The sequence below is a fragment of the Pleurodeles waltl genome, chromosome 2_2 (genome assembly GCF_031143425.1).
Source record: "Pleurodeles waltl isolate 20211129_DDA chromosome 2_2, aPleWal1.hap1.20221129, whole genome shotgun sequence".
NCBI classification, from domain to species: Eukaryota; Metazoa; Chordata; class Amphibia; order Caudata; family Salamandridae; genus Pleurodeles; species Pleurodeles waltl.
The window spans coordinates 468,950,176-468,969,288 of record NC_090439.1 but is presented as its reverse complement, the minus strand read 5'-3'; the positions used below and the strand labels follow the sequence as shown (position 1 = coordinate 468,969,288).

At 39.5% G+C, this 19,113-nt stretch overlaps 1 protein-coding gene across 11 annotated transcripts in view; it reads right to left on the bottom strand.

Moving 5' to 3' along the window:
* DLGAP1 (DLG associated protein 1) overlaps positions 1 to 19,113 on the bottom strand; it is a 2,415,981-nt gene that overhangs the window by 579,674 nt on the left and 1,817,194 nt on the right. For all 11 annotated transcript variants that reach the window (XM_069219941.1, XM_069219948.1, XM_069219940.1 and 8 more), the window contains one exon: positions 1,165 to 1,379. In XM_069219941.1, the coding sequence (XP_069076042.1) occupies positions 1,165 to 1,379 (215 nt within the window). The remainder of the gene's footprint in view (positions 1 to 1,164; positions 1,380 to 19,113) is intronic.

The window sequence follows — 19,113 nt, the reverse complement described above, 5'->3', positions numbered from 1 at the left end:
TGACAGTAGTATGCCTCGACACCTGAGACTGGCTCAGCTTTCCAAGACTACCAATGCAAATGTTTGTGAATTGTAAAAGGTAGTAAATTTGCATCCATTCAAGAAGTACTTCTACGGGAGCAGATTTGCTACTTTTTTTTTTAGAAAACTGTATTTATATTTATGTTTCTGATCCAAAAAATGAATAAATTAAAACCTCTTAGTGGAATCATGATGGTAAGAAAAACCAACACAGACATAGCAGACCCGACTCGGGCCCCTAGAACTAGTTTACCAAGCTAAGAATGCATTTATTTAGGGGGATGAGGGTCTCACCTCAAACACCCCCTGAAGCTACATCCGTGTATGCAGGGAGTGGTACCAGAGATCACCACATTTAAAGGACTTTGAATTAGGAAAAAAGGGCACCAGCGATGTTGTCTGACACTGGTAATATTACAGAAATGTTTCATTGGTAGAAAAAGACGAGGGCACGTTAATTTGCTGCGTGTGTAATGTGGGGTGGGGCCCATAGCATTTGTACCAGAGCAAACATAACACAAAACGATTTCCCATTCACTTTGCTGTGCTTTTATAAAGAGAAGTAAAGAAATATATATGTCTTCACTTTACAAATTTGACCTATTAGACTAGCAGTGTGACAGAATCATTTTGTTCTCCTTTTCTATACAAGTAGAAAAATCAGCACTAAATCAATTCCCTTTATTTCTTTAGATGTGTTTCTGGACTACACTTTCATTGGTTAAAACTCTATGATACCGATAAATCGTTTGTAAGCAAAAAACCTGATGAGTGTGTTCTAGCAATGGTGTCATAATCTATTTTGTAATTCTTTTCTCTCATGCAAAGATTTCTGTGCAAAATTGATTGTGTGACATTTTTCCCTCCATTCTATATAGTACACAAGTAGCATAACGTATTGTTTTGCCCTGTCAGACCCTCAAATGCCAAGTTTCTGTAATTTGGTCCACGATACTATGCTGCGAAGAAGGGACATTTCAATGCCTCACTGGGGGTCATAAGCGCTATATAAATGCAAAAGCAACTACACGTCATGTCATGCTATGTCACGTCATGACGCATTACGCGAATGTTTACAGTTCCAGTCCTCTCAGCGTTTTTCTACAGCACGCAAGCACATACAAGTGCGTGAATAGGTCTTACTTGAGCGTGGTGAGTTCCGTGAGTGACGGCTGAGTCGCTTTGAGATAGCTTTCCCTTCGGGCCGCAATCTTTGGAGATGGCTTGGGGCTCGTGTCAGAGTCTCCACTGTCATCATCCCCCATGGCTTTGATGTAGCTTCCACTGCGCATCCTTCGACAGGGGATTTCGTCCTCCTTGACCCCAGGGCTGTAACCACTCCATTCATCCTGAGGAACCTGGCAACATAGAAGAGCAGCACAGCAATCACATCAGTTTAATTCTTCATGATGTACATAGCATCTTACTTTGTACATTTGTCAAACCAAAAATCATGAACCTGGAGTCTACAGAGAGCTTGGCGCTCAACAAAACTATCCATCACTATATTATTTTCAAAATCCCAAGTGAGGGTTAGTTTTCATGTGAGCACACCTATCAGAAATTTATTTGGAACTGCAAGTGCAGGAAAATCAACAAGTTTCATTTCCTGCAATTCCTCCACATGTCTATCTGAAGCCCAGGCCAAAAACAAATTGAGGTCAGGGGCGTAACAGACACTGCCACAGCCCCAGCGGTACGGTGGGGTGCCCCAGTCTTCTAAAACCTAAGGGGGGCCTCCCTCAGTTTGCCAGCTCTAGGGTATGGGCATTGACAGGCACCCCCCTTAACCATCCCTTGCAGAGGGAGGCACTAAGGTTTCCTTACGCCACTGATTGAGGGGCATCGTTCCTGTTCTTCTTGGTAAACATTTATAACAAGCATTGGCACAGCCAAAATACCTTCTCTTTTTTACCTATTGACTTCGCCAGTGCTTACTGCCATCGCGGTGCACCATCGACAAAGAAGAAAAAAAAGATGTTATGCTCGCATGAGATTGTACTCTTCATCACCCTGCTGATGCTTGTGTCATTCAGTAGGTGCACACATTTGACATCTGGGTGTGCACGCATCAGTACACATGTGCATGCCTCCTGAATGATGTGAGCACCATGTATTTTTTTTTTTTTATATTTACCAAGTCAAGATGGCGGGTGGCACATGGAGCGGTAAATTAAAGAAACAAACACGTGCAAAAGCACGCTTTTGAAAGTGCATTCACTAAAGGCAGTAAACTTGGGAATACACCAAAATGGTGCGCCTACCACAGAGAGGCGTAACAAGCAGAAATATATTTACCTTTCCTTGTTACGTCCTCTCTATGGAGAAAGGAATACTTTCCTGCACAAAAACAATCATTTTTGTAGCATAGGCACTGTTGATCCTTGGTGCCTGGGTGTCTGCATTGGTGCTAGGCAGCACACCGTGTGACAGTGCTAGAAGGAAGCAGATGTGCAACATATCTTATTAGATATGGCACATTTCTGCTCCCTTTGTTTCACGCAATGCAGTTCAGCAAGTTTACTTGAAACGTTAGTAAATCTGGCCCCAAGTTGGTTGACCGCTGCCCCATGCTGTATGGGCTGATGGACAGAAAATATAAAATGTAAATGGCAGATGAACAGACCAATGGTTGAAGAGGACTGACCCAAAACCTGTCCTTGTATGTATGTATATTTCATTTATAATTTTATTTATTATAGGACGCCGGATCCTTGTCTGAAGAGCGTTCTGTAGGGGAGATCAGCCTACAAACTGTGATTATTTCTGTTTACTGAAAGTATTTTCATATCGCCTTTAAGTGGCTTGGCTTCCAAACAATTGACAGACATGAACGGCTCAGACATGGTTTAAGATATGACCCAATCTGACAAGGAAACAAATATGTTTTCTCTCAGTAGCACCCATAATATGCTTCACTTTCCAATACATACTTTAAATCAGTTTCCTAAAATGATATCATTGTATAAAAGAAAGACAAGAAGAGGCAGCATCAAGTTGGCCGAATTCCAGACAGACGTGTGCGAGGAGGCTTTAGGAATTAGCTTACAGCCTGAATTCTCTTCTGGCTGCTACCTTTACCTTAAAGTAGTCCATCGCCATTATAGGCCACACGCTCACTTGAGCTCACAATCCACGATGCACACAGACACAATTGTGCTAGTGTGAATGGCTTCCCCTCCCATGCAAGTGAGGATGCACCATATTCAATAATGTGTAAGAACTAAAGTGTTTTTAGAATTACACTTGAAAAGTTAACTTCTGTAAAATTCTGGGCCAATAAGTTACACACATTTCCGTGGCTACAAGGCTATCTACAAGTTAGTGATTAGCACCTCTGTCGGGCAAACACACTGCTCCCCATGCCACCCTTTTACGTGTATTTGTTCATCTCTGTGTGGATCCCATTTGCTGTTTCCTTGTGCCCACAGCCCTCATCCTGTATCATATGAACATGAGCCCCATCACCATCTTAAGTACATGGGTCACCAAACAATCATCTCAGAGACACACTTATGGGCCAGAGTATTTTACTTTGTCATTTAGTGATCCAGCATCTTGTTGTTCTACCTGATCTAGATAGCGTGTGTGGTTCTTTTTTGTGTCTTTGAGTCACACCCTGATTTTCCCTAAGGATGAGACTCGGACCTTCTCCCCACCTTCATCACCAAATTTGTCCCTTTTGGAAATGAAGCTTTTGACCAAGAGCTGGTAGGATCGTTAAACCAGGAGATATCCACTTTCCTAGGTCTTGGCAAACTCCAGCTGTTAAGAAAAAAGCATATTTCCTGGACTCATAACTCTTCATGGTTAACATTGAGGCACTTGTTTCAACTTTCTAGAATCTTACTTTCCTCCATTGAGGTTGCACCGTTTACCTTCAGTGTTGTAAGAATTACAAGAATTATTGTGTACGCCATCAGCTTTTGACTGTAGTGCCCTAAAAGTCACTTTGTTATGGTGGGAGGATCACAATATGTCACGTTTTCTTTAATTTACGAACAGCATTCATAATTGCTTATTGACTGAGAATAGCTACACTGATGTAATTCGAGGTCTAGTGTTACAACTGTGGTTCTTAGTTTAAATAGATTTGTTTGATTTTCATGGTTTGGTTACCATACTTATAGTAGGTATATTTCCACATTTTGAGGAACTTTTAGGAATTTTTGTGGTGGTGTTTTTTTACCAGCAAAGTAACTGTTGGTGAATATTCAGTTTAAATTGTTACTATAATGAATGTAATGTACATAGACAAAACATTCACACAATCTCCTTTGATATTCATTTCTCGACCAAACTACTTGGCGAGCCAAGACAACGTGGGAAGCAACTTGCCGCACCAATCCGAGTCCCCAGTACTGGGTACTCTTGTGGCTTCACACTTCAAATAGCTTTGTTTAACTGCTATTAGAACAATTAAATGTCTGACAACTTGAATTTAATTTGTTGCCATCCTAGGGTGTGGGGATATATGGGTGTGTGGATAGGTCGGTGGTAGGAGATTGTGGTTTATGTGGTTCTTATGACGGTGTGTACATGTTCGCCCTTTTTGACATTTTTTATTGTTTGATGACATAAGATAACGTTTTTCAACATTTTTCTTCCATTCCTTCCTATATCTATCCTTGTGACTGTGTTTCGACAAGATGCAAGAGGCATGTGATGAATGGGGAACGACAAACTAAACTATCCTGCATCGTTAAGTAATGAAAAATGTTTTGGAGTGAAACCACACATATAAAATAAAAATAAAGAAACAGGTGATAACTTTAAGAGGAGGGTTTACAAATACATTGCTCCACATTAAGGAGGTTCTGCTGAAAAAGAGAAACGGGTTGCTGTTCCTGTCTTCCTAGAAAATATTTCTTTACTTTTGAAAGGTTCCAATTTTAATAGCCTTTTTAGCATTTTTGTGAAAATCGATGTTTCAACTTTTAAAGTTACACCTGAAGAAAGTTATTAGCAAGTAAGAATAATATGCTGAAAACTAATTGTTCCATTCCAATTTTAGGTCTGGCCTTTGAAGCATTAGCTGGCTCACCAGACTATTTTTTCCCCAAACTATATAAATAATATCCAAACCTAGAAGGGTTAGAGGTGAGCGGGCTTCATTAACTGGTCTCTAAAATTGTCATTCACATTTTCTCTCTGCCCATCACAACATAAAGCATAGGAAAATACGTCCATCTGCGTGGCCCATTGGCACCCATACTTTGAGTGATCACACAAAGCTTGAACACATTGTTCACATCCACCTCAAAAAGTGCCTTTCTCTTCAGCTGAAAATCTGGTTTAGTATGCGCTTTTTAAGCGTGGCTTGGCAGCGCAGCTATCACCTGACCTTATGGACAAAAGTAAAAAGAGCTTTAGGAGGCACTATTGGGAGAGGGGCTTTGGCTCCACCAACCTGTTTTTCACTATCAATACAACATTTGATGGAGCAGATGTTACGCCATTGTGACAAAAGAGCACATGCTTTGCACTCTTGGTTCTTGGAGGGTTTCCCCTCGTCTAATATGGCTGCCACACTCAGATGTAATTATGCAGCTGTGTGCAAAGAGAAACTCACAAAGTAGGAAGGGTAAGTGTGTCAGCACAGAAAAATCATGGTTAGATAAATTGCAGTCACTAATCATTGCCTGGTGCAGTGACCAGAACCTCTTATGATTCCTGCTGGTCATAAGCAGCAGCTGACTGGTTGACTCGTACTCCCCTCTTCTGCGTGTCTAAAGAGGGAGGAATGCATGTCTGGTGCTGGCATCTCCTTGCCAAACCTTCCCCCTCCATTCCGCCTCCCCGGTTGGTTTGGTGAGCTTTGTATCTCCCTGGGCATCTTCTCTTGCTGCTATCGATTTATTCGCTGGTGCTGCTTCACAAGATGGAAAGTTTAGAAACATTCATGGAAGGCAGACCAACACTACAAAAACGCCCACACCACCCCCTCCCTTACCAAGGGTGTCTGCTATGGTTCCTGTGTGGTTTGGTTTGCCTTCTCCGGCTCCTGGGGCCAGAGCTGACTGCTCTTTGGAGTCAGAGTAGGTTTGCTGAGGGGAGGGAGGGGCGAGAGCTGTAATCAGTGGTTTCCCTAGAGGTAGGCGAGATGGGACCTGTGCCTTGGCCCTCTGCTTGTTCCACACCACCAAAGATGCTGAATGTGCCAAGGGGTAACACAGAAAAAAATGACACTGCATCTTGCCACACACATTTATTTGTCCATCTACCTTTCACTCTTTCTTTGAGGCAATACACAAGCCTACATTTTGCTTAAAACTTCTTAAAACTGACTTGCTATGTATGTGTGTGTGCTATATGAATATATGTATTTAATTGACATTCGAACATTTTAACTGCTTCTGATGTAAGTACTTTGTTAGATGGTATGTCATTCTAATCTGTTTACAGGGGAACTGAAATTCTTATTGTTTAAAAATATCAGTAGAAAAACGGTGCAATCGGCGAATCTTTTTTTAAATGTCACATTTTTATTTTAAGATGTTTTGGTCAAGTTTACATGACAACACGTTTTAGTTTTTCCTTTTTTAAATTTCCCTTTTTTAATTCTCCCTCCCACTCCGGTTCCCTCTGTCAAAAACCTGGGTGTAACCTTCGACTCTAATCTATTGTTCAATGCACAGATAAACAAACTGATATTCTGCTTTTTTCTTTTGCGCAAGGTTAGGAAGATTCTTCCTTTTATCCCTTTGGAAATTCAAAAATGAGTGGTTACTGCCCTGGTGTTTTCGAGGCTGGATTACTGCAATGCCTTTATCTTGGTTTTCAACAAGGTTCACTTAAAGAAAACACTTCAAGCTCTGCAGAAAGCAGCAGCGAGACTTTTGAAAAGATTTCCAAAATTCAAGTCTGTGACCGAGACCCTTCGGAAACTCCACTGGCTTATAATTTTTCATGGTACAGCTCGAGCAGGATGGTGCGCTCAACCAACTCCCGGATAGTGAAGGTCCGCAAAATCAGACGTGGGGCGGCAGCAGTTTCATCTATTCCACAGCTCAACTGAGGAACAGCCTTCCTGAATATCCGAGAAGCCAATCTAATTTGCTCGGATTTAGGAAAGAGCTTAAAACTTGACTTTTCTCTTGCTCAAAGTGATAAGATTTAACAGTAGGCTCTAGCCTTGAGAGTTATCAACCAGTTAGTGCTTTTGACATTAGCGCCAAGACGCCATTGGCATTTGCGTGCTTTAGAAAACTAATCAACATCAATATCTGTGGCATTTGCTTGTAATTAAAATTAACACTGCACGAGTCAGCCAAGGCCAGACCTACTTGCTTTGTCAATACTTATCAACATATATAATAGAAACCTCTTTTCTTTTATGAGCAGATTTTGTACACAAAAGCTGCTGTATCCAATGTGTCTACACATTAAGAGTTTGCATGTTTCCTGTTTTATATTCTGTTAATCTCAAAATATAGCAGTTGAGGAATCATGCATTACAAGGAATAAAGAACTCCCAAATGTACATAATGAGAAATTGCAATTCACATTTGAGTTCTGTGGCCTTATTCCATGACTTTACATAGACACTAGGCATGTGGTCTTTTTCCTCTGTATTTTAAAGAAACTTCTTGGAGACTTCCAAAATCTTGATTAAATAGAATTCTGGAAACTGTATCCCATATAAAATCAGGGCCACTGGAATTATGCAACAGGAGGGGACCAATTTATGAGACACGATTAGCTATGTTGAGAAGCAAGAAAAAGCTAATCATGCAATGTAATACAGCACATTTTGTAATAGTATTACTTCATTATTTTACAATGTTTGCACATTAACCCACTCTGAGCAAAGGTTTCACCTTATTAGTACCAGTTTAATATACAAATACAGCAATAAGCAAATGTAAGGTGACCAGACAACCTTCGCAAAGTGCTCTCCAGTGCGGGGCAACATGTTTCACTGCGTTTTTAGTGACCTCTGATCCGTTTGAGGTAGAAACTATTATTTTGTTAAAATCTGCAGATTAGCAGCAGATGACGGAATACATGTCTAATTTTCTCACTACAGCTGAGTCGTGACATCACTAATCACCTGTAATAAGAAAATGACATAGCTGGTCAACTGTAATAACCTATTCCATTTGGGTTGTGATGTCATAATGTATGTTGCATGCACCAGCAGCCAAGGTGAAAGGCAGGTCAAGGAATCAATGCAGCAGCACATTTGGCAAAGAAAAAACAACTGGCGTTTGTTCTTATGATCCATTTTTCTAAAATGAACAGTGGTCTGCTGAAAAGATTTGCGGCAACACGTTGATTTTTTTGTACATAGCTCATTGCAAGAAGAAATACGCTCTCTGCATCTTACTGCTCATTCAAAGCTGATTTTTAGTCTGATTTACTTAAAAAAACGATTCTAATAGGTTTTGCAACAAATTGCCAGCTGGTTTTTGGTGTGTTTAATTCAGCACTACAGATTCCACCTTTATTTTTATGTCAACAATATGCTATTGCTTTCATATGAAAGAAAGAGCACAAAAGCAAGAATGTAAGCAGTTTGTGGGGGGTTGATGGTGTGATCATATAATATAGCGAACCGTATGCAGATTGTCAAAAGGATATTTCAAGTCACCTTAGAGTTACATGACCTTAAAAAGGAACTTGGCCTTTGGCTTCGTTCCTCTAAATGCTCACAGAATGATCTGGTGACTTGCAAAATCTATATAGTATACAGTCGGGGTACTTTATTACATATATTATCTGTAGCAAAGCTCCAGCTAGCACACAGAAAATTACTAATTAAAGATGTTCACTACTTAAATCAACATAATACCACCAAAGTGAGAAGTGTAGAACATACTATTGATAACATATCAAAATCTATATGTACAGGAAAAAATGGCTAAACCACTCCTATATGGAGCAAAAGAGTATTTCCACTCTACAGCAACTCCTTTTGCTCAGCAGAAGAGTATTTCCGACGATCTACCTAACAAAATGAAAACATAGAGGTGGCAGAGGATTCTTTGGAGTGGAACTTAACCTTTGGAAGAAACATCAAAGCCAGATGAGCTATTAGCAATCGCTGATGCTGGCCAAATCGAGTTCTAACCATATGATTCATGGTGACTCCTCCTCCTTCACACACGTTTCTTAAGTTATCTTGTACGCCTCACCATTATATTGTTTATTCTGTAACTCGTGCTTTGCATTCCTTTCCTATGTAACTATGTATACCACATCATCATGTTACCTGGTCTGTGTTTCTCGAACCAGAACAATGTGCCTTTTTTATTTTGCTTTTAAAGCACACATTGCATCTCCTTTAACATTTGGCGGCCAGAAGCCTGTGGACCGACCTCTCCCCATTCCAGTAAAGTTAGCAAAAAATCTCGGTGTCATCTTTGATGATACCCTGAGTTTTGACACACAGGTCAGTCATACTACCAGCAGTAGTTTTTACATCATGAGGATTCTGAAAAAGATATTTCCTGCTATCCCGTCAAAACTGCGCCAACTAGTCGTCATTACCCTAGCCACCTCGCAGCTGGATTACTGTAACACACTGTACCATAATATTAACAGTTCTTCCCTGAATAAAGTTCAGGCTGTAGAGAATGTGGATGCCCGCTTTTTGTTAAATATTCCCAAGAGACTTTTGGTCAGAGATGGGATCCACTGTCTTCATTGGATTCTGGTTAGGAAGTGAATTTCCTTCAAGGCTCTGTGTATGGTCTTTTTGTCTTTGCACAGGAAGGGCCTTAGCCTATTGAACACACTATTTCACTGGTACACACCTAGTAGGTCTCTCAGATCCTCACACCACAAAAATCTATGAATCCTAGATGCTGGAAGGATAGATGGGCAGGGTGTTCCCTCCTTGCTCACTCACATTTCTGAAGCAGACTCCCTTGTGTCTTTTAAGAAACACCTGAAAACCTGGCTTTTTAGGTTTCACCTGTACAGCACTTTTGCTGTGCTTGTAAAATCTACTGGTAATATATAGCTTAAAAGGAGCTTCCATCCTGTCACTTTGCTTTTCATTGGTTCCTGTGCTTGCCACTTACTTTTCTTCCATTTCTATTGGCTGTAGCAATTTTCCTGCATTTACCAATGCTTGTTCCTTGTGTGTTTGCTCTTATCAGTGTCCAGAGGCCTAAGTACTGTTTACATCCGCTTTTAGGGATTTTTTTTTAATGTTCTGGCTTCACAGTGCTTGCGCTGTGCTTGTTTTGTTTGAAGATGCTGCAGCACCAGCAGAAGGTCGGTGATGTGTCCACTGCATTGCCGTGGTGATCTCAGGCTTCCCAGGACACTGGACCCTGTCACCTCAGCAACCAGGAACCAGCAGGGGGCTGGCACAACCGCCATACTCCCTTGAGCAGGATTACAGTGGGGCGCCAGCATTCCTAGCTCGTATGTGTCCAGGAGGTGCACATTGGGGGGCTGCATTACCTGGTGCTATTTGCTGCACCGCACATTTGCAGGTGGCTGTGCTTGGGTCTTTCAAAATGCAGAGTCACCAAAAAAAGGTGCAGCCCTCAGGTCATTACTATGGGTCCCTCTAAAGTCAAGAAAATTGTGTAGTGTGATATTAGATTATGAAATGCTCTGTGCACACAGAAGCTTCCCTCCTCACCACATCAGGCAATATGCATATTCCTCGTGCTTTAGCCTATTCTATAATTGTATATGCTGTCTTGTATCATAAAATCAACAGCAGACGGAAAACAAGTTGTGTTATATATTCTGTGCCTCGTGCATTTCTTAAAAACATTTTAGAAGGATCAGACAATCTTTCTACAGGAAGAAACATACTTTGGAGCTAGCAATGTCCAGGGTGACTGGTAGAGGGAGCATTAAGGAGTTTTTGAGGTGGGTACACTGAGGACCTTGGTCCTAGTGGTCTAATAGACACAGTATTCCGGGCCTTATGTTGTGAATCTTGTCATCTGCATAAGCATGCACTATTGCATCCTTTAATGTATATTCATGCACATAAAAGAACACATCACTGTGCATGGATACAGTACAAGAATCTGTGTATACGCGAACACCAGTCAAGTGATCTCACGCAGGGCTTAGGCTTGCTAATTATATTTTCTGAAGCATAATGTTCTCAATTGAAACAAACTTTAGGGAACAGGGCCAAGTGGTCAGGATTGGACTGTTGCATTCCTACAATGCTTGTATGAAATCTGAATACTTGCTATCATTTTCACAAACATGATCCTTTCACATACATGATCCTTCAGGTTAATTTTATTTTATTAGTGAAAACCTTTAATACTAGACAGTGTGTCTGTGAAGTATTTATTAAGTTTGGTTTTAGTTTACAGAATTAATACAGTCGATCATGTCAAGTTGCATGCAGTGCGCGCTTCCTCAGAATATACCTGCATCTTGTGTGACAGTGATATTAGTGATTAAGTAATGTGAGTAGTAGAGCTGCTCAACATTTCAACTATTTTTGTATACATTCCAAGTTAACGCAGTATGTGAAAGGTATGTGTGATGTAAAGATGTACCATGAAATATCTAGACATTGTAACGATTGTGAAGCAACATGCACAATATAAATGTACAAATCAAAACAGCGTCAACAGCTTAGTGGATTGCCACAAATCCTACAAACACTTTCACAACCTGTATGTGCACTTGAAGTAAGTGGTAGGTGTGTGTGCTCTAACATTACTTCCTGTTGTTGACATCCATATGGAAACACTCAGAGCTAGTTTGCACGTGTACACAACCCACCTTGTACAGGGTAAGATCTCTCACCCTTTACACTCACACAAATCTTATTCTGCGCTGACCACACTTCAGTCATCATGCATTGAGGCGCTTTCACCCTGCACTCAGACACTTATCAACCTTCATTGGTGCACCACTCACCCTGCACAGAGAGTACTCACACCATTCTCCCTGCACTCATACACTGATCCCACACTTCTTAATTTATTATTAAACCCATAGGACAAACCTAGTGCATTTACCAATGCTTGTTTCATTATGGTTTCCCTGATTTCTTGGTTGTTCTGCTCTGTTGACTAGTCTGACTCGCTCCAGCGCTTTGTTACCTGCGGGTTTCAGTGCACTCTATAAATGTATATCATATCATATCACTGGCAACTTAATTGTTTCTGGGAGGGAGGAGAAATTCCTAGTAAGTTTGACATAGAAACAAGGGGGAGTACATATCTGAAAAGGAGGTTAGTTCTAACAAATATCTTCACAAACAGCATCATATTTCGATATGCGCTAGAATCCTCTGACCAACTTGGAAAGAGGCCTTTGAACTGCTTAAAGTGCTAGGAGGCCACAGGAATGGCAAAACGAACACTATAGAAATGACGCTAGCTTAACGGGTGTCACTCCAAAAAGACAAACTCCCCGAACAGCTGGACTAGTCTAGAGCGTCAGCCAACTCATGAAAGTGTTGGACTACATTACATGGTTTCCCTATAGGTGAAGACGCAGTTTAATTGTGTTGCGGTTTCAGAATCTGCACATGCGCTCTCTTTGCAACCTGCATCGTATTTAGAAATAGTAACATTTCTTCAAAACCATCCTGCCTCCCCAGTTATTCCCGACGCCCAACAAACCCCAGGACACGTTTCCTGTATTTAGAATTAAAAGCAAATGCTTCAAACTGCATTGAGATCATTTGAGCACACCTCAGAAGGATAAATGGGCGCCCCGAAATTGAAAAGCTGATAATGGAAATGCAATTGACACTTTCTGAGGAAAACCAACAAGTAAGAACATGATTTGAATCATGGCAACAACTTAATAGCCAAACTGTCTGCCTTTTCTTGATGTTTAAAAGGGAAGAGGAAATAGATTGATTTTAAAGGACATCTCAGGAATCTCACTTGTCAGCCTGAGTTAAAAATTGTATTCCTTTTGAATTAAACGTAATAGATTCTTCTTTAAAGTTTTTGAAAGCGTTATAAAAACTCTTGAAGTCCAAACCCATTTCAATTGAATTGTGTTTGCATTCAACTCTGGAATGTTTGTATTTGTAAGATTTCATAATAAGATTAATTTAGCCGTGAAATGTTGTTTCAATATTTAGATAATTATATTTGGAATACAGACAGCCTCCCAAGTCGGGTTACCCGGGGCTTTAATGTAGCGATTACTAATCGTTTACAGACAGCACGTTTTACGTTGAAATGTCACAAAATTTGCAAAGAGATGTGGTTTTACTGATAAAACTACGCAGCGCACAAAGGCTCATATTTATACAATACAATTGTATTTTGCAAGTGTGCGCCGCATTTGCCTCATTTTTTGACGCAAAAGTGGCGCACACTTGCAAAATACAATTGTATTTTGTAAGTTTGCGCCGTTTTTGCGTCAAAGAGTGGCGCAAATGCACCGCTAAAAAGTATAAATATGGGCCAAAATGTGTGGAAATGAATTTCAGCTAATATTTATAATTTGTTCCTCACCAAGTAAGGTGTCTTGTTTTGTTTTTATCCTATTAACATGATTGTTTCCATCACACTTCAGAATTACAAAAATGTGCTTCATTTGTGCTTTTCTACCTGCTGATATATTTTTAAAATATTTGTACAGTTCATTTAGTCATTTAAATGTTATTGTGTATTAGAAAATAAATTGCATACCACAGCCTTTCATTTCATACTTCCCGTATTCAAGCAAGAGTGTTTCATAGTTCACTTTACAAAATACACACTTTGCAGTCAGAAAAAGAAAAGTCAAGGCCAATCTCCATGTTAAAAGAATATGGCAAAAATTTGTCAGAAGACACAGCCTGGCATTTAACCTTTGTCTTTGAAGGCACAGCAAATGTGACAAGGTGAAAACAAAATTTAAAAACATCTTTATTGCTCATTCACCTTCTGCACTCCAGAATTAGTATTTGGGGGTGGGGGCTGCAGCACCCCCCCATCCCTACTTCCAGTGTCTATGTCACTGTAAGATAAGCAGAGTGAATACAACTATCACATATAATTACAATGACCTTTGAAGAATTGAGGGGATCCATGACATTTTGACTCAGTGCCTGCTTGGCAGCATTTATAATTGGCAAACCATACAACTGGATACATTTGAAAAAAGTAAAACATTCTGCCCAGGGGCATAGCTTGGTCAGTAAGATTGGGGTGTGTGACCTTCAGATTTCCCAACAAACACGCTGGCACATAGTGATGGAGTACATTATATGACCAGCATGGCACACAAGAGGAGCTCAAGGGGCAGCAAAATGTGAAAGTGATGTGGATTGATAGGGGTACTATGGGAGAGAAAGCACATTATTTTCTGAAATAACCAATATTTTTGAAGTCTTCCCAAATAGAGAGAGGGAGAGTGTGTGTGCGTTTTTTCTGTGTGTGTGTAAAAATTCCTCATGAAATTCGACAGACATCTCACTATACCCAACTAAAGTCACCTGTCTCCAACTGTTTATCACAAAATACATTTATAAGGAGGATGTAGCACCCCAAACAGCCCCCCCCCCGAAACTACGCCCTTAATTCCGTTGCAACTTTCAGAAAAGGTCTATTTAAATGACCCAAAACATTTTAATTTTCTGTTTAATGGCATGGGAGGCATTCTTTATTGTAAAGTTACTAAGCTATTGGACACATCTGGAGTGTATTCTGTGGCTTTTGCCTTCAAAATCGACTGACAAACATTAAAATTTGTTTGTTGCTTGAATGGTTTCCATTGAATTTAATAGGGTGTTCATTGTCTTTTTTTGACTCTATAGTCTTTTCTATCCAGACAATTGTTACCACTGTGTACCCTATATGATGCACCATATTTTTTTCTTTCCGCATACAGATCATTTTTACTGAATAGCTACGTTTTATGACACATATCTAAACAAACCTTTGCTAAACATTTTCTGACTCCCTGGGAATTCTTAGGTTCTCTTATGATCTGGTGACAAAGTGACCGATGGGGACCAAAACTGAGACAATTTGCACAATAGAATAACATCACGCTTTCCAAGGTCAGTCTCCATACAGCTTTTCAGCATGAACAGATGAGTTTAGAGTGTACCTACCCAAAATTCAAAGTCTAATAAGAACCTTTTGCAGTTAAGTTGAAGATTCTTATGTAAATGAAATTGACAAGTTTGTCCTTTTGGTTTTTTCATAAGATTTCTTTTATTCTCCTTAAGTGTTCTCAGAAGTTATGTCATTTTTATTGAACAGTTTACTTCTTGATATATTTCACATAATGTATTTGGGCTAAATCCCCTGTATGGTCCTGTCTCACTCAGGTGAGACAGAACCATGCAGGGGATTTAGACCAAGATGGATCATGTATAACTGGAGGATTTAACAATATGATAGTGTGAGCCTTCGGAAAGCCCCAGGACTCATAGATATATAGGTGGCAAAAAATGTGTTGGCACAATCTGAATGCATCTGGCACAACTTGAATGCATCTTGCAAAATATACCAGTGAATCAATATTGGAATACCTTATGTGAAATATGTCAAGAAGTCAACATTGATCAATGAAAGTGATGTAATGTATTAGAACACCTAAGGAGAATATGAGAAATCTTATGAAAAAATAAAATTTCATTCACAAAATAACCTTCTGTGTGTCTGCACAAAATTGCACAAGGCAAGCAAGTCTGATCTTCCTTCTTCCGACAGCAAAGTAGTCCTTCAAGCAGCAACTAGTCCTTCTGGCAGCAGGGCAGTACTTCTTCTGATTCTTCCACAGATCCAGGTGTATTCTGAAGAATGGTTCGTAGGGTCTGTTTTTTAAACCTGCTGCCAGGGTCTGTGTAGGGAATTACCAAGCCTAACCCCAAAAACTGGTTATTGCCAGTTCTTCCCCTTTCCTTGGTCCTGGCTCATAGGGTGACAAAAGGCAAGGCAGGCCTGGTGTCAGGTTCCTTTGTGTGTGCTGCAGGCAAGGTCCTTTGAAATGTAATCAGGGAAGAGTACAACTCCCCCCCAACCATCCTGCCAGGTAGACCATCTGCCAGCAACCCCCAGGTCTCATTGTACAATGTCTGTGGCCCAATACACATTCTTGATGGGGGAACCATTAACAAGCCCAAGCAGCATGAAACTCCTAGGTTGGCCTTAAAAACTTTGGGCAGGAAAACGGCAATTTTATAAAAATAGCATTTTCAAAAATTCAATTTAAAATCTAACATTACAGAGGATTTTTAATTACAATGATTTCCCTATCTATACCTAGTCTGAAGTTAGAACTTATTCATTTGATTAAGGTAGCCTAGTGTTAGCCTGTGGAAGAAATAGGCCTTACCACAGTGAACAAATGACTTTCGGTGGTTTTCACTGTCAGACCATGTAAACCTTAAACACACGCATCCTACTTTTTAAATACCATGCACCCAGCGCTACGAGCTTTTAGGGCCTAAAATAGGATTGGCTTACAAGTATTAAAAACAAAGGCTTAGGCTTGGCAATAGACTTATTTTGTCAGGTCGCAGTAGCAATTTAAAACTGTACTACAAGCTGAAGTGGCTGGCCAGAGACATGTTTTATACTGTTACTTTAGTCGGCGGTACAATGAGTGCTGCGGCCCACTATTATCAGTTAATATACAGTCCTTGAGTACAGGGTATGACATTTACTAGAGACTTATAAGCAAAATAAATGTACCAGTTAGATGTTGGCTATTTATACCATGTTTTACGGAGCGATCACAAGCACTTTACCACTGGTTAGCAGGGAAAAAGTGCACAGAGTCCTAAAAGACAACAAAAATGTGTTCAGCAGAGGAAGGGAAAAATATGGGGTGACCCTGCAGGAAGGATCCGGTCCACCAATTGTCAACATTTGGCAATAGGATATGAAGTCAATCTATCCAAAATTTGTCCACATTTAATTATTAGATGAGAAAATTGTTCAACTTTCAAAACTGTAACTTTTCTACTGCCATTATTTCTGAGGCCAAATGGCAGATACCTAACACTCTATGGGCTATTTATCCATATGTTTTTTAAATTGGAAGAGAAATCATATTAAAGATGGAGGCCCACGGCATGCCATTGTTCACCATTACCTCCTATGATTTTTTGCAGTAGGATAATATAAACAAGTACAAATCATTAAAAATTATTGCTTATTTATGGGATACATTCGAACAGAGGGCCGATTCACAAAGGTAAACTTAAATCAAAAGTCTAAGTTTAGACCAAAAGTCTAAACTTAATCCAAAAGTCTAACTTTACTATGAGTAAAGTTAGACTTTTGGTTTAATTTTAGACTTTTGGTCTAAACTTAGATTTACAGTCTAAACTTAGACCAAACGTCTAACTTTACTATGAGTAAAGTTAGACTTTAGGTCTAAACTTAGACTTTGGTCTAAACTTAGACTTTTGGTCTAAGTTTACCTTTGTGAATCGGCCTAGGGTTCAAAATTCGCCACTATAATTTTTGCATAGAATATTATACCACACATAAAATTGCGCTGTGCAAAATTAGTACTTTTTAGTGGATGCTGCTAGTTAAGTTGCAATCAGGATTAGTATTATGTTATATTTACGGTGAAAAATATAATGGTTAATGCAAATAATGTGTATAAAAAGAAATAATTGAATTAAAATAATTCTCAGTTTTTTTGAAAAATTATCTTGACAAAAAGTTACTAAATTACAAAATCATTATGGAGGAAGGGAAAGGCAGACAGTAATGTGTTGAATAAAGAGCAGTCTAGGTCTCACTATCCTGGTCAAATCTCACTCAGTTCATTATTGCATGTCATTAATTAAAGGAAGTTTGTCAATACTGACATAAAATAATCGAACTAACAGATGTTAGATGTTTTCTGCAAAATGCAGCCAAAACCTATGGTTATGTGGAGATAACAGTGTTAACAAAACCTATGGGTATCATTAAATATGAAACAATGGATAGCCTTTCAATGTCTTTGACATATTCTAACCCATTCTTCCCTCGTCTTAGATAATGCACATTAATTTGCTTTGCTTTTCAAATATCACTCTAGAATAAATGCAACTTACACAACACAAAACAATTGCAAAGTAAAGATTGTACAAACTCTCTACTAACCTCAAACAACTGAACAGCAACAAATAAAAGGCATACAGAAGACACAATTGATTGATTGCCTCCCCAAGCGGCACAAAATGGCACCTCAATAGAGAATATCCTACAATGTCATAACAATGCTTGTTATGGGTCATACAAATGTCGTAACCTATCATGGTGTATTCCATACCACAAAAGCAGCTTAGTGTCAAATATATACAACAATGCTTAGGTTTTATACATGAAACACAAAAGTGCGATGAAGACCCCAATGTACAAGCATTGGAGTCTTCATCGCTTCTGGGCATTGAGTAGGGCAACAAGAACCATTATAAGGTGCAGTAGAACCAAGAGTGCAAAAGGGATTGAAGGAGGAGATGGTTCTTTCATACCCAACTGATAGTCATGAGATGTGGAGGGCATGCCACAAACTATGTGCCTGGAGATGAATGTTGAAGCTTTTCTGTGTTTGAAATTGTTTGGAGAAACAATTAAGAGATGTGAGCAACTGAATGTGAGCAACAGTGGGCACACAGGCTATTGTACCCTGCACATCACTACATCAAGTCCATGAAGACATTTACATTCACACAGAAAATCCTAATGGTGAATCTGGGGCAGGAGGCAAGTGTAAAGATTCCCGGAATTGTAATACTGAATCCCGTTAGATTAAGCAACGGTTAACTATCTTGTTTTTGTACTCATAAGATTTTAATTGTTAGCTTATTCTAGTGTTACATCGTTAAGAGAGTTGACAATAGCTTGGTGAAATTCTGGGAAAATAAGCAAACAGACCCTACAAGCTGTGGAAGCCATTGATGTAGCTGAAGAGTTAATGCTACCTTTGACAACACAATAATGATCTATACGTGGCAAGTTTTGCATTATATTGTGTGAAGCTCTTACAAGTTAACTATAAAGCGGTGCACTGAGAGCCCATCTGTAGGTGCATTCATTGTAGACTAGTGATCTAATGTGATTCTGTAGAGCTATTTTAATTTAAGTATAATCATTTAATTAAATTCCACGTGTTTCTTCATGATGTAAAGAAATCATTTTCACTGAAATGATAATGAATTTATAAAAGAAAATGTTTAATTATCATATG